The following is a 13,744-nucleotide window of genomic DNA, read 5'->3' as shown; positions in this document are numbered from 1 at the left end:
CAACTTTAATGATGGTGATTAATTAACAGGGTAAATCAAACTGATTGATGGGTGAAATCCTCCGATTCAGTCTGAGATTCGCAGAGAGAGCTCAAAGTATCAACCTTGGAGCTAATGAACACCAATTAGTGCGGTGGATGACTTTGGTACGCCTTTGTTTAGGCTCACACTCGCGGTCCCTAATGAAAAAAGCACAACCTTGTTTTGAAATATCCACATAATGATGTGGATGGAGATGACCAAGGAGACCTTTTCACACACCAATTAGACAATTCTTTAATGGCATTGTTCTAAGAATTCTTTTTTTAGCCCTCCACATTCATCTATAGGAGTGAAACTTTTGCCGAGGTAATTATTCCTCGGGATTTTTAAAGCTGGATGTGTACTCTGTGACTTATGAAATTTCACAGTTTTAAGTTGACGTTTCTCGGATGGTATTTCTGTGCATCGTAGCATCGCAGCTTGATTATCTGCTCTGAGGGATGCACACTTCTGCATTCATCGGAAGATGCAATTGGCCACTGATTATGTAAAAAACACTATGCTGAATAAAGCATGAAGATGTTTTACTGATCAGTCACTTGGACTCCGTGTGCTTATGCCCATTAAATTGATAGTTCACCTGAAAATGAAAATTGAGTCATTATGTACTCATGTCGTTCCAAATCTGTACAAGTTTCTTTCTTCTGTGGAACGAAATATATAGAAGATATAACAAGAAGTCAAGAGTGCCATTTGTTGTATTGGACCCTATTGACTCATACACTAAAAAGATGCTACAGCAAAAACCTGCTAAATGTATTTGTTTACATGTAAGTTATCTTACCATATAAGGTGAAAAACTGCAAATGGTTTAAAATTGCATTATATGTAATTTTACTGTAAAATACAAGCACATTAATAGTTTTAGCAAGTAAATACTATTAATTACTGTATAATTTACGGTGAAACGCAGTAGATGTCCTTGCGTGACATGTCACATGATTCTATTTTATTTAAATAGTTTTGTTTCTTTGTTTTTGTTATCAGTAATGTAAATTAGTTTTTTGTTTAGTTAATGTTTTTACTTTAAATTTAACAGAATGTCTTTTACAGTGTTTGGACAAAACCAGTTGAAATATTCTTGAAAATCTTTCAGCAAAAGAAAGAAAGCCAAGCAGGTTTGTAACAACATGGAGTAAATAATGGCATAATTTTCATGTTTGCCTGAGTAGACCCTTTCATTTAAAGTTTTGAGTACGTCCAAGTTGCAATGAGCAAAAGGGGTTGGGTTTAACTATGCCAAGTAGAAGTAATCAATGCATTTTATCCAATAGTAACTAAGATTTGGCTTCAATTTAGAAAGCAATTTGGCTTACACAAAGCCTTGACTCATATGTCAATTCTAAATAACGGTCTATTCCCCCCTTCTCTCTCGGACTTTTGCATTGGTGGACGAAGTATACACAGTACTTGAGTAAAAGACCTTCCAATTGAGACATTTTATTAAAAAACTGTTTCCCCAACCGCCTTCCTGACTCTGAAATCAGTTTTTCACCCTTGACCATGGCCAAAGATGGCTGATATCTACACTTTATGGCAAAAGAAATTCCTTATCACCATTTCCCACTAACTCTCAAAGAGCGCTTTAACATTTCCTAGAATCGGTATTGTCCCTAACCCCTTAAATGCTCTGTTTGGTTTCTTCACATTTCTGATTATACCTACTACAATGGACCGTGTTATTACCCTTACAACATTGCTAGCCATATGTGCCATTCTCCTCAAATGGAAACACTCTTCCCCACCAGCGCATGAGTAGAGAATATGAGAGGTATTACAGTGCATCCAATTTTTTAAAAATTGAGATACGCTCTGAAGGGATCCTTGAGCTCTTTTCATATGACCTGGAACCCTTTACTTGCAATTGTCGATGGTCTTAATAATGGGCTAGATAATAAAGTGGACAGGACTTGCTGATTAGAGGGCTCTGGAGAGAGGTTTGATCTTGTGTCCTAATTTATTATTTATTTACTTGTTTATTTTTCGTTTATTTTTCTTCTTTTCTTTTTCCTTTTTTTTTTTTGGTATGTAGCTGGGATGAAGGGGGTTTGACTGCGTTTTGTGTACTACTATACTTCATTCAATTTTCTTGTCAGGTGCCTTGTTTTATTGTGTTACAGTTGCAGTATATTTTACAAGTCTTCAATAAAAAGATGTGGAATATAGAAATAACTAATGAAGTGAGAACGTTTTTGGTCAGAGCTCTTGCAAGAACAGTTTGGAAATTATGTTCATAATCATGTTAGACAACAAACTGGGATGAAAAGCCAGCAGAATGGAGCGGAGTGAATATGATGCTCCTAATCAGTGTGTGTGTGTGTGAGAGAGAGAGAGAAGGGGCAGCGACAGGGCAAAGCTGCACGCTCTCTGTGCGGTCACGGAGGAAAAGGCCACAAGTCATTGATTCTGTGTCACTGAAACATGATCAAGGATCGCCGAGAAACATTCCCATGGGATCGAATGCCCTATAAGACACCAAATGAGTTGAAGGCAACGGTGGTCACATTTGCTTTATGATAAATCAAGATAAGTCAGGATATTTGATATTCATGCATTTTCTGTTTTAAGGTTTAGAAAATAAACACATTTTATTTTTCCACCCCAATTATGTAGGTGTTGTGTTGAAAAGCCTTTAAATGCGATCAATTACTACTAACACATACTTTAAAAAGTGACATTGTGCAACTACTTCAACCTGACCTGACCCTTAAAATTGCTTTCATTGGTGTTACCTAATGTAGTCTGATTGATTCAGCTGTATTGAATAATGTATTTGAGTTGAATAAAACTTATATATTTAGGTTACCTAACTAAAAAGAGTGACGTTTTTCTTACGAAACTGCCCTGAACAAAACGTGTTTTACAGTGCAACACCATGTCTCTAAAGCATTTTAGTTTAAAAGCTGCCGCACAAAAGAAAATTAAGTACACTTTGGTTAAAATATTCATGGAATTGCACTTAGGTAGTGCAGTTAGTTGGCAAGGTACTTCAGTAAACAATCATTGCGTGCAGTACAAGATTTGAATTGTTTACACAGATATGATTTTAATAATATGATGTTTAATGCATTTTCAGGTTTACCAATATAACCATATTCTACAGTACCTAAATTATACATTTATAAACTGAAATACCTGTAAATAACATACACTTTTTGCATGCTTTTTATTGGGGTGCTTACAGACATATATTTAATGCTGCAAGCTCTTCTTTAAATCTTAAACTCCTCATAACAAATTCAGAGGGACTGGAAGCCAGCAGCAAGCCCTAAAGGTATTCTTAAGAAAAAAAGGCACCTTGACTTACAAAGAGGCAAAAAGCTGTGATGTGTTTTTTCAACAGGCATTTTTAAACAGTGATGCTTCACCCCATATGTTGTCAAACTCCATTTGAGTTGTAGATCACGATTTCTGTCCGTTACAAATCTTAAATTGGGATTCACAGTTTAATGTCATCAGGGATATTATAAGTTCACATTCGATTTTTTTTCTTCTAGTGTTGCCAGAAGAGTGGGTCTTCGGATGCTTCTTGAAGATTGCAATGGATTCTGCTGTTCAGGTGAAGTTTATTCCAACTAGGGATTAAATGATTAATCGGCGATTGGTTAATTGTCAATCATACATATAGCCTAACATGTGCCTCGGCATTTCATACAAATACTTGGTATAGAACGGTCAAATTCGCTATAATCACTGTAAAGCCAAGCTTCTTTTTGTGTTGGTCAAGCAAGTGGTTATTGAGTAACATAACTTAGTAGCGCCCGTCACTTTGGATTTAAGAGGTTAAGGTTAATGATTAATCGATTACTGATTTTTAATTTTAATAATGATCGATTATGGGAATATAAGTAAATTTACATCCCTAATTCCAACATGCACTTTTTAAAGGAACACGCCGTCTTTTTGGGACTTTAGCTTATTCACTGTATCCCATGCATCACTCCGCAGAAGTAGCAGTGCTTCGCCTTCTGAGAATATAGTTCCCAGTAAGTATACGGTTAGAAGATGGCTGTGCCTCATGTGACCTTGTTATTTGTATACGCTGTGACTATAAAAATCACAACATGGAAATAGGATAATGTTGGCGTTATTTTGTCACTTAGTGGGAGCAGAATGCTAGCTGGAGCCATTTACCTCCAGTCTTTGTGCTAAGCTAGGCTAGCGATGGGTGCGTCAGACAGAGTTACGGCACGCACGGAGATGAAAATGGTATGTATGGACTCCTCTAACTCTGGGGGATACGGAGAATAAGCTTAAGTCCCAAAAAGTCGGCGTGTTCCTTTAATAGCAAATTGGTAGTATTCTAAATAACCCTCATTTGCATAGAAAAATAGACGTGTTTACTTTGAAAACCATTTCAAAACCATTTCTGCACAATTCCGGCACATTCAGTGTTTGGTTACACTGGATAGTGGGTGGTTTGAGAATATGATAAGGTTTTTGAAATCCGCCCCACACTGTTTGTTTCTATCCTTACTGTTTTTATGATCTCCTGCTAAAAGTAACAATTTTAGTATTAAAGACAAGAAGGACATGAGGACTCTAGTTTACAGGATATCTCAGCTTTATAAAGATGTCAGTACAGTTGACTTAAAAGTATGATTGATTCTCATGCCAAACCCAAAGTCTTCTCATGAGGGATACTCATGTCATGTCATATCAATCACATCACAAACAAACAGAGAATGTGTTGTCAGGCCCAGCAGAATTGTCAGAAAAAGGTAAAAGACAGGGATCCTACACTGTCTGTGACGGGTACTCAAAACTGGAAGAGTTAGATAAAACCAGAAAGGGACAAGTGCAATAAAGCATGGCATTTCTGGAAGAATATCTGTGCCTTCTCATTATCTCAAGGTGATTCAACAACAAAGGCCAGCAGTAAAGATTGTGAAAAGTTAAATTTGGACTTTGAAAAATATTTGGTTAGAGTAAGTTTCAAAGGAATTTCTACAAAATAATGCCCTGAAAATGTGTTTGGGCAAGTGTTCTGTATTTATTTTATATTTATTTATTTATTGGAATATTATATTTATTTACAATTATTGCAAAATTGTCTAAATGCAGTGATTTTTTTGTTTAGCAGTGTTATGACTGCTTTTAAAAAAGATATATCTGTATAAACAATTCAAAAGAACAGTGCTTAAATTGGCAAGAAGAACTCATCATTCATGAGTAAAATAACTACTGCACATTGTATTCGTATTTGCTGTAAACTAACGAACAGACCTGTGGGTGGCAGAACAAAAGATACATTTCAGTTCTTGTGTAAGACACACTGTTCAGCTTTTGAATTTTAAATCAAGACGATCCTTTGTTCCTTCCCCACAATTAGGCATATGCCTTTGCAAAATATCCATCAATTTAACAAAGCGTCCCACCATCGCAGAACAACAAGCTTCAAATTATCAATAGAAAACTTAATTAGGCCCAGAAATGCAAAGTAACAAATCAAAGATGCATGCGGAGCAGAGGAGACCATCACCTCTCATTCTGAATAAATAATTAAGCCAGATGATATTTTGCTCATGTTTGACGCTGTGTGTGATTTTGGCTTCTCTGTGCTGATCCAGTTGGATTTAGAGTATCGTGGCCTGAGGAGGTCATCTGACCTCATCTGTTCTCCCTGTCTGCCAAGAGCTCCTTGTATTTTAAGAGACCTAATGGACTCGCTGCTCCCAATGAAAAGTCCAAATAGAGCAGATTTTGCATGCACCTAAAGGACAGTCGCCTGATGGGGTTGCAGTAACATGATTTTGGAGCTTTCCATTTTTATTTAACTTTCCACTGGTTGGACTATAATCCTGGATGACATTTACAAACCCATGAGAAATTGGATTTTAACAAGCTTATTAAAACTTATGGTACAGCTGATGAATTCAGACATGTCTGTCAGACAATGAAGTCTCCGCCGTATTTGCATTATGATTCAATTCATTTGAGATTAAAGACTAGTACAGTCTTTATATTGTTGGCAGTGAAGTGTGCAACAACTGGACACTTTGCTATCCCATAAGCCCACCAGAGCTGAGGGGGCCATCAGATAATAAAAAACAGTGCACTGTGAGCCAGGAAGATCTTTTCAAGTGGCATTCAAAAATCGATAATCAATAAGTGAGTTCTTCATCAGATTCAGTACTATGATAGTATACAGATAATTATTTTATAAAAAAATATTGAACATAATATTGATTTACAGTTATTGATTTTACTTTTCAATAAAAAAAAATAAAAAAAAAATATATATATATATATTTAGAAAATATTAAATCTTAACATTTTATATAAAATAATAATACAAGTACTTTAAGTACCAAGGAAATTCACAAATATGGATGGTCAAGAAGTAAGTCCTTCATCAAAGTAGTACTTAATGTATGGGAATTCAGACAACCTATTGTTTCATAAAAATATTGGAGCAAATATTGGTTTGCAGCTATTGAATAACTTCTGGAATTTTTTTTAATAATATATATATATATATATATATATATATATATATATATATATATATATATATATATATATATATATATAATGTATTTTGTAAGTACCATAGGCAAATCTTAAAATTAAATATGAAACGTTTATATAGGCTATTAATGTTTTATTTTTAAAGATTTTAAATAATAAATAAGTGCTTTAGGTGCCACAAAAGTTCAAAGATTGACATTCAAAAAGTAAGTTCAAATTTAGTAAATACTATAAATGTATACAGGATTTCGGACTCAATAAAAATTGGATAATACGGTTTAGTCTTTAACTTAACATCAGTATGGTGTCTATAAACATCTAAGTGTGCTGTTTTTAAACATCTCTGGGCGCCATTAATAATACGTGTCTGAAATCCAGGAGGAAGCCAATATTGTGAGTTTTTCAGATTCAATTAAAAGACACCAATTCATATCAGCAAACACCCCATTGAGAAGACAGATGAGCCTTTCTATTGAGTCAGACCACAGTCTATTTGGAGCAGGGAGATCAGCAGGCTCTCTGAGCCTCTTTATACTCATTTCTGGTACTGACAAGACAACCTTTATTGATATCTCGTCGCAGTTGACCAGAATAGACTATATCTGTTGATGACGGTGCGCAGCTTAACGGCATCATTGTTAACAGCGCTGCCGTAATCCAATGCAATTACAAGGATGAAAGTAAAGTGTCTTATGTAGATGAGAGGAACATATGAGGTAAAGAGTTTAATGAACTTTTTGTTATGCTTCAAGAGCTAGATTTAATGGTTCAGTTACTTTCTGATGTGTCTTTAGAGCCTCTGGTAAACAGCATATGCCTTTATTCTCATTAATCAACAGACACCGGAGAAAACCATGTTCATTGCGTGACGTGCATGGATTCAGTGTGCTGGGCCTACGGCACTTCCTGTGTTTAGTCACGTGGCATGTTTTGTGATCCACTTACAGACGTTGATTTGAAATCGTAGTGACATCGATGACCACAAGCGAATCTGCGAATTTTACAGCAAGGTGGTACGTTGGATTTGTGTCAGAAAGCAGCCGCATGTCATGATGGGACTTGACACCGGGCCTGAAGGGAGATGGAAAATTGCTCTACTTTATTTTGCGGAGAAACGCTTAAGCTTTTGACCTCATCATTTGTTTGAATGCTTCATACAGTCAATCAGAATGAAAACTCCCACGCAGTGGAAGAAGTATTCAGTCTAAAACATCAATGAATGCCAGGAATTGCTTCATAAAGGTGTTTTGTCTAACTTTTTGGATCACACAGACGGCTGCGCAACGTGGGGCAAATATAATAATAATTAATTTACCGAGTGAATCACTGGCGTAAATTTGAGTGGATTAGGGACTAGGTGCTTTGAGGAGCTGGAAATAGAACCAAGATGTCTGCCACCTTCTTCATCTGTCAGCTTTATCGTAGATGGATGCAGTCATTATCTATAATAACGTTATTCTTGGGATGAATCCACTCTTCTTGTTTAACCGTCACCCTTTTTCCCTTGAGCCTTCCCCATCCCACATATCATAAATGTAATGGCACTTTCCACAAATAGGGTGCAAATTGGCTCCCCATAACTTTTTAAAAAAATTGCACAAATCCCATGCTTTTATTGTAAGAACTATTGAATATCATAAGCATGAAATGTTGGCTAAATATCTGTATCACTCCTTAAAATGGTGATTTTGGTGATTTCTTTGATTTCACGATTGTATCCAACAATTATAATCCCACAATAATGTCCTAATTTTGACCTAATAAGTTGAATTGATATTCATTTCATTGTAGTATTTATAAACATAATATAGCATGAAACACTGAATACACTGTAAGATTTCACAATTATTTACAGAGAAATGGCAAGTGACAATGAATTAAACGTAAAATTTTGATGTACAAAGAGCGATATTGTATTTTCTTGTAAAACTAATAATACTTCATTTACAACTTTGAAAAATCATTTTTGTAGAATATTTAGTTTGGAATTCTATGGAAGCTTGTTTCCGCCACAAAAATAAAATAAAAAAAAAGATAATTGCGACTTTTTATCTCACAATTCTGACTTTATAACACGCAATTGTGACTTTATATCATGCAATTCTGACTTTATATCTCCCAATTGCGTATTATAAAGTCGCAATTGCGAGAAAAAAAGTCAGAATTCTGACTTTATAAGACGCAATTGCGACTTTATTTCACGCAATTCTGACTTTATATCTCGCAATTCTGACTTTATAACACGCAATTCTGACTTTATATCTCGCAATTCTGACTTTATAACACGCAATTGCGACTTTATTTCACGCAATTCTGACTTTATATCTCGAAATTCTGAGAAATAAAGTCAGAATTGCGAGATGTAAACTCGCAATTGTGAGATAAAAAGTCGCAATTATCTCTTAAAATGTTTTATTCTGTGGCGGAAACAAGCTTCCATAGAATTCTCAGGTTAACAGCTAGCATTTTCTGAAGGTTAAGCACCTCTTTTCAATGCCATTTGTAGAGAAAAATGAAAGCAATAGAGTTCAACAGTTCCCCCTGTTGTATTTTTTCCATTCGTTTTTCCCCATAGGGATTTAAAAAAAGTCTTTGTTGAAGAAGTATATGCCATGAACAAGCCAATCAGCTACAAGGTGAATCATAACATTAGAAACTTTGATTTGAAGCAAAAAAAAAAATGCAACAATCGGACAAAATGACAAAAGTAAAAGACTGTGTACTTAATGGCTTTGGTGAGGGAAAGAACTACAATCCCATGAAGCATTGCGAACAGCATACTCAAATTAAAAACGATGGAGAAATATAAAACTTCTCATGTACAAATGTTGATTATATATATAAACAATATATTTTAAATGTATTGCAAAATATGCATATAAATACAAATATTTAAGTATTTTAAGAGCTTAGAGAGATTAACTTGATTACGCCACTCGCAGTGCTTAAAGGGGTCCTATTATGCTTTTCCACTTTAGTTAGTGTGTAATGTTGCTGTTTGAGTGTAAAACAAAAGATCTGCAAAGTGACAAACTCCAAAGGGAGACATTTTATTTAACAGAATCCCCTTTTCAAGGACTACAACGAATGGCTAGTTTGGACTACAACAAGATTTTTCCCGATCTTATGAAGTCACAATGGTATTCGTTTAAATAATCCCCACCCATGGAGTACGAAAAAAGGGGGTCGAGGTCTGGTTAAGCTGCATTAGAGAAGACAGTGTTGTCGCTATGTCAAAGAGACAGTTTTTTCCACAACATTTCTAAAACTCATTTGTTTGACCTTCCTAATGCTGACGAACTTAGAGTGGTTAACTTATTTTTAACACTGTTCCTGAACATTATTACCACAACGTTGATCTGTGCGCTGCACATTTTATGAAGAACAGCTTGTTCTCTGTTGCTTTTGTAAGCTCTCGCTTTTGTAAGACAAAATTACAAAAAAACACACCACTCTGAAACATCCTGTGAAATCCATGCTTGCAAAGCATGTGCATGAAATGTTCGTTAACATTGTCAGGGTCTGAATCGGGATTGAATTGGTTCGAAATCACAATAGAGCAGAACTTGCAGTTATGGAGGGGAGGACATTTCCCAAACACACGTTAAGCTCTGCCAATCACAACACACAGGGCCAGCTAAACAATCACAGCACATTTCGTATTTTGGAAGGAGGGGCTTCATCGAAATCGGCATGTTCGAGTCAGACTGGGGAGAGAGATGCTGTAATATTGTAAATATGTGAAAAATAATGCTTTTTTTGAACAATCAAGTATGAAAACATATTCTAGTAAACCCCAAAACAAAATCAAGACTTTGTAAAAGGGCATAATAGGACCCCTTTAATGAAAGTGGGTGGAGTTATTTTTGCACGTGTTGCTTTTTTCGACTCACTGATTGGTGTAATTTTCTGTAAACAGCATCATGGGTAATGTAGATTTTCACTAGGAAATCTGCTGTTAAATATGATTATATAATCTGAAATATCGCGGGTTGACGGCTTCAAAAGAAGAAAATACCATGGATCAACAGCCTCATAGCTGGAGTTTTAACTTCCGGAACCCAACTGTTCCACTCTATTTTAGACCTTGTTTTATCCTATCCATCCTATGCCTAATAATTACTTCTATTTTTTCTTTAGTGGATAACCCACATGACTGGATGAAAGGACAAAGCATCAATGTGGAATTTCCATTCAAATCTATTGGGAAATAAGTAACCTCTGTTTCATTACACGTTAGCATGTATTGTCTAGAAGCTGATTGGGATGCCATCTGATTGGCATTCTGAAAGCAGGTGTGAAGGGGCTGGAGCCAAGTGTTCCATCTCCCAGCCTCCCTCATGGCCAGAGCAGAGAGAGGGGGGAGGACAGCACTTGACAGCAGTGACTGTGAGAGTGACGTGGTCCTGCCGCTGCGCATCTGTAATCACTGGGACCCAAAGCTCTGTCTGTGCTGTCTGGATAAATGACACCCACTAGAACATTGCCCGAAGTTCACCACGCCTGCGTGGCTGTGTCTGCAACAACTTAACAACCCGCGGTTTAGCGTGACGTATTTGATGATGATTTTAAGGAGGGAACAACCTGGACTGTGACCAAGGAATTGACTACTGCAGTTACACCACATTAAAATGCATCTTTGGTAATTAGAGATGAATAAGCAATTAAGCAGAGATCACAATGTAACCAAATATTCAAAACCAGTCAATGACCCACATTGGTCAAACACGCTGCATTTAAAGGGACAGTTCACCCAAAAATGAAAATTCTGTCATCATTTATTCACCCTCAAGTTGTTCCAAACCTGTATGACAAAAAAAAATATATATTTTGAAGAATGTTGGTAACAAAACAGTTGATGAGCCCCATTGACTTCCATAGTATGGGGAAAAAATACTATGGAATAAAATGGGGCCCATCAACTGTTTGGTTACAGACATTCTTCAAAATATCTTCTTTTGTGTTTCTTTAGCAGTAGAAAGAAATTCATTCAGGTTTGGAACAACTTGAGGGTGAGTAAATGATGACAGCATTTATATTTTTGGGCGAACTATCCCTCTAAGTAAAGACTATAACAGAAAATCATAAAAGTATTCAATCCGAATTTTATCAATGTTTGTATTATTCAAGACAGTTGACGTTGGTCTCGCGCACAGCAAATAGGCCAATTTGGCGCCAATTACAGTTAACCGTCTTAAGACATTAAAAAATATATTTTAAAAAACACTAAATACCTTTTGTAATATATTTGTGATATGTAAACCTGTAATAAAGTGATTAATGAAAACAATGCTTATGTTTTGTCGACGTACCATCCCATAGTGATCTTAACGTGAAGGGCTCGAGCAGCGAATTGTTGCCATGGTTACTTAGTCATTCGAACGGGACTACTCTCCCCTAACATCTTTTTAGTGCATTCTGCTTTACTTGGAATCTAACTTAGGGAACTTGTGTTAAATAAACTATGTACTTTTAAGACACTCATCCCAAACTTTTGTCTTGACTTTCTTTGGGGGGTTCAAGTGGAGCCTCATAATTCGAACAATGCATTTTATAGCCTACATATTTTTCAAGGTATAAAACTTGCAAAATATTTAGAGGACACCGTCTTACATTTCATTCATTAAAGAGGAGAAAAGATCAATATAAAGGATCCTAAATACCGTTGTTTTATGCATCTTCTTTCATACACATACACACACCTCGATGACTCATTCAAACCGAAAACTGTTCACTTACGTTCATTCAAGTCCGCTCTCTCTCTCCTCTGCGCAGACGCAAGCTACTAAATGCGTGCCACTTGTCGCTGACCGTGCCTATATAAATGCAAACTCCAGCCTTCCTTTGAAGAAGTCCTAAAAGTAATTTGATAGGCAACAACTGGAAGAGAGACGCACCTCGCAAAGTTCAAAAACCATCCAAGGATATACCAATTACGCACAGGTACGCAACATCTTTTTTAGAATAAGACAGCTCGTATTGAGGTAGCTTAAACCTTAGCAAATAACATGTTACACTGGTAATCTTTATTATAGTAAGTTTTGTATTGCTGTGGATGCGTCCTCGTGTTTTGCGCACAATTGAGGCACCCATCTATCCAACTTTAAGGCGCGCGTAAATGCCCAAGTGGACTTCAAAATATACAATTGTGCAATGTAAATATTCAGTAAGGTCTCTAAAAAAATACATCTGTCATATATTGAGCTTTGTCCCAGAGTGCGCAAAACAGTTTTTGAGAAGTTGAATTCGTGCGCATAATTGACTCACTTCTCCCACAGATTCTCCTCGCCACTTTTTGACATGAAGCTCAATTTTCTCGTCACCACCGTGGCTCTGCTCGTTGCCTTTCCACCACCGTATGAATGTAGAGCCATCGAAAGCAGCTCCAACCAGCCAGCCACGGACCCCGATGGAGAGCGACAATCCCCGCCGGTTTTGGCACGCTTAGGGGAGGAGTACTTCATCCGGCTCGGTAACAGAAACCAGAATTCTCCCCGATCCTCAGCCGACAGCTTCTCAAAGACATCCCAGTATTCCAAAAGAGCACTGCAGCTCCAGTTAACGCAGCGTCTGTTGGAGGGGAAAGTTGGAAACATCGGCCGTTTGGATGGCAATTACGCGCTCCGGGCGCTCGACTCAATGGAGAGAGAGCGCAGGTCGGAGGAGCCACCGATTTCCCTGGATCTGACCTTTCATCTGCTACGAGAAGTACTGGAGATGGCCAGAGCCGAGCAAATGGCCCAGCAAGCTCACAGCAACCGCAAAATGATGGAAATATTCGGGAAGTAACCACGAGCAAACCCATCAGCCAAAGATATTTTTACATTTAGCACAAACATGAATATTCTGTACCATAGTGCTGCTTTTCCATCATGATCTATTTATACCGGTGACTTATTTATTTGTAGATATTTCAACGAAGGCGAATAGAGTACAGTAGGTGTATATGAATCAAAGTGTTCAGAAGCGCAAAACTGTCATCACTCTCCATCAATGTTATTGTATAAGTGATAATTCAAAACTGTAGATGAAGAAAACGTTTGGGTTTCTTTAAAAAAAAAAAAAAAAAAACTATTTTCCAGTACTGCATTATTTTATCTGACAGACTTGAGTTTCATTGTAACATACAGTACATTGTTTAAGTTTGTTAATAAACTAATGAGCAACCATTAATTTTTGTTGTGCAAGAGAATGTCTTATATTTATATTTTTCAATAAAAATTTGAAAGCC

General features: G+C 36.6%; 1 protein-coding gene across 5 annotated transcripts in view; it reads left to right on the top strand.

The window, feature by feature from the left end:
- Window positions 1–13,744, top strand: part of crhb (corticotropin releasing hormone b) — a 27,222-nt gene extending 13,478 nt beyond the window's left edge. For 2 of the 5 annotated variants that reach the window (XM_081352708.1, XM_081352707.1), the window contains 3 exons: window positions 3,540–3,601; window positions 12,289–12,456; window positions 12,792–13,565. In XM_081352708.1, the coding sequence (XP_081208834.1) occupies window positions 12,814–13,302 (489 nt within the window). In that variant the 5' untranslated portion in view covers window positions 3,540–3,601; window positions 12,289–12,456; window positions 12,792–12,813 and the 3' untranslated portion in view covers window positions 13,303–13,565. Of the gene's footprint in view, window positions 1–3,539; window positions 3,602–10,653; window positions 12,002–12,288; window positions 12,457–12,791 lie in introns of those variants that run through there. The other 3 variants (XR_014029195.1, XM_081352706.1, XM_081352709.1) reach the window with 3 other exon arrangements.

This window comes from Scardinius erythrophthalmus, assembly GCF_964197995.2.
Source record: "Scardinius erythrophthalmus genome assembly, chromosome: 22".
Taxonomy (NCBI): Eukaryota; Metazoa; Chordata; class Actinopteri; order Cypriniformes; family Leuciscidae; genus Scardinius; species Scardinius erythrophthalmus.
Note: the sequence above shows the minus strand (reverse complement) of the source record. Positions and strands in the feature narration are given on the sequence as shown.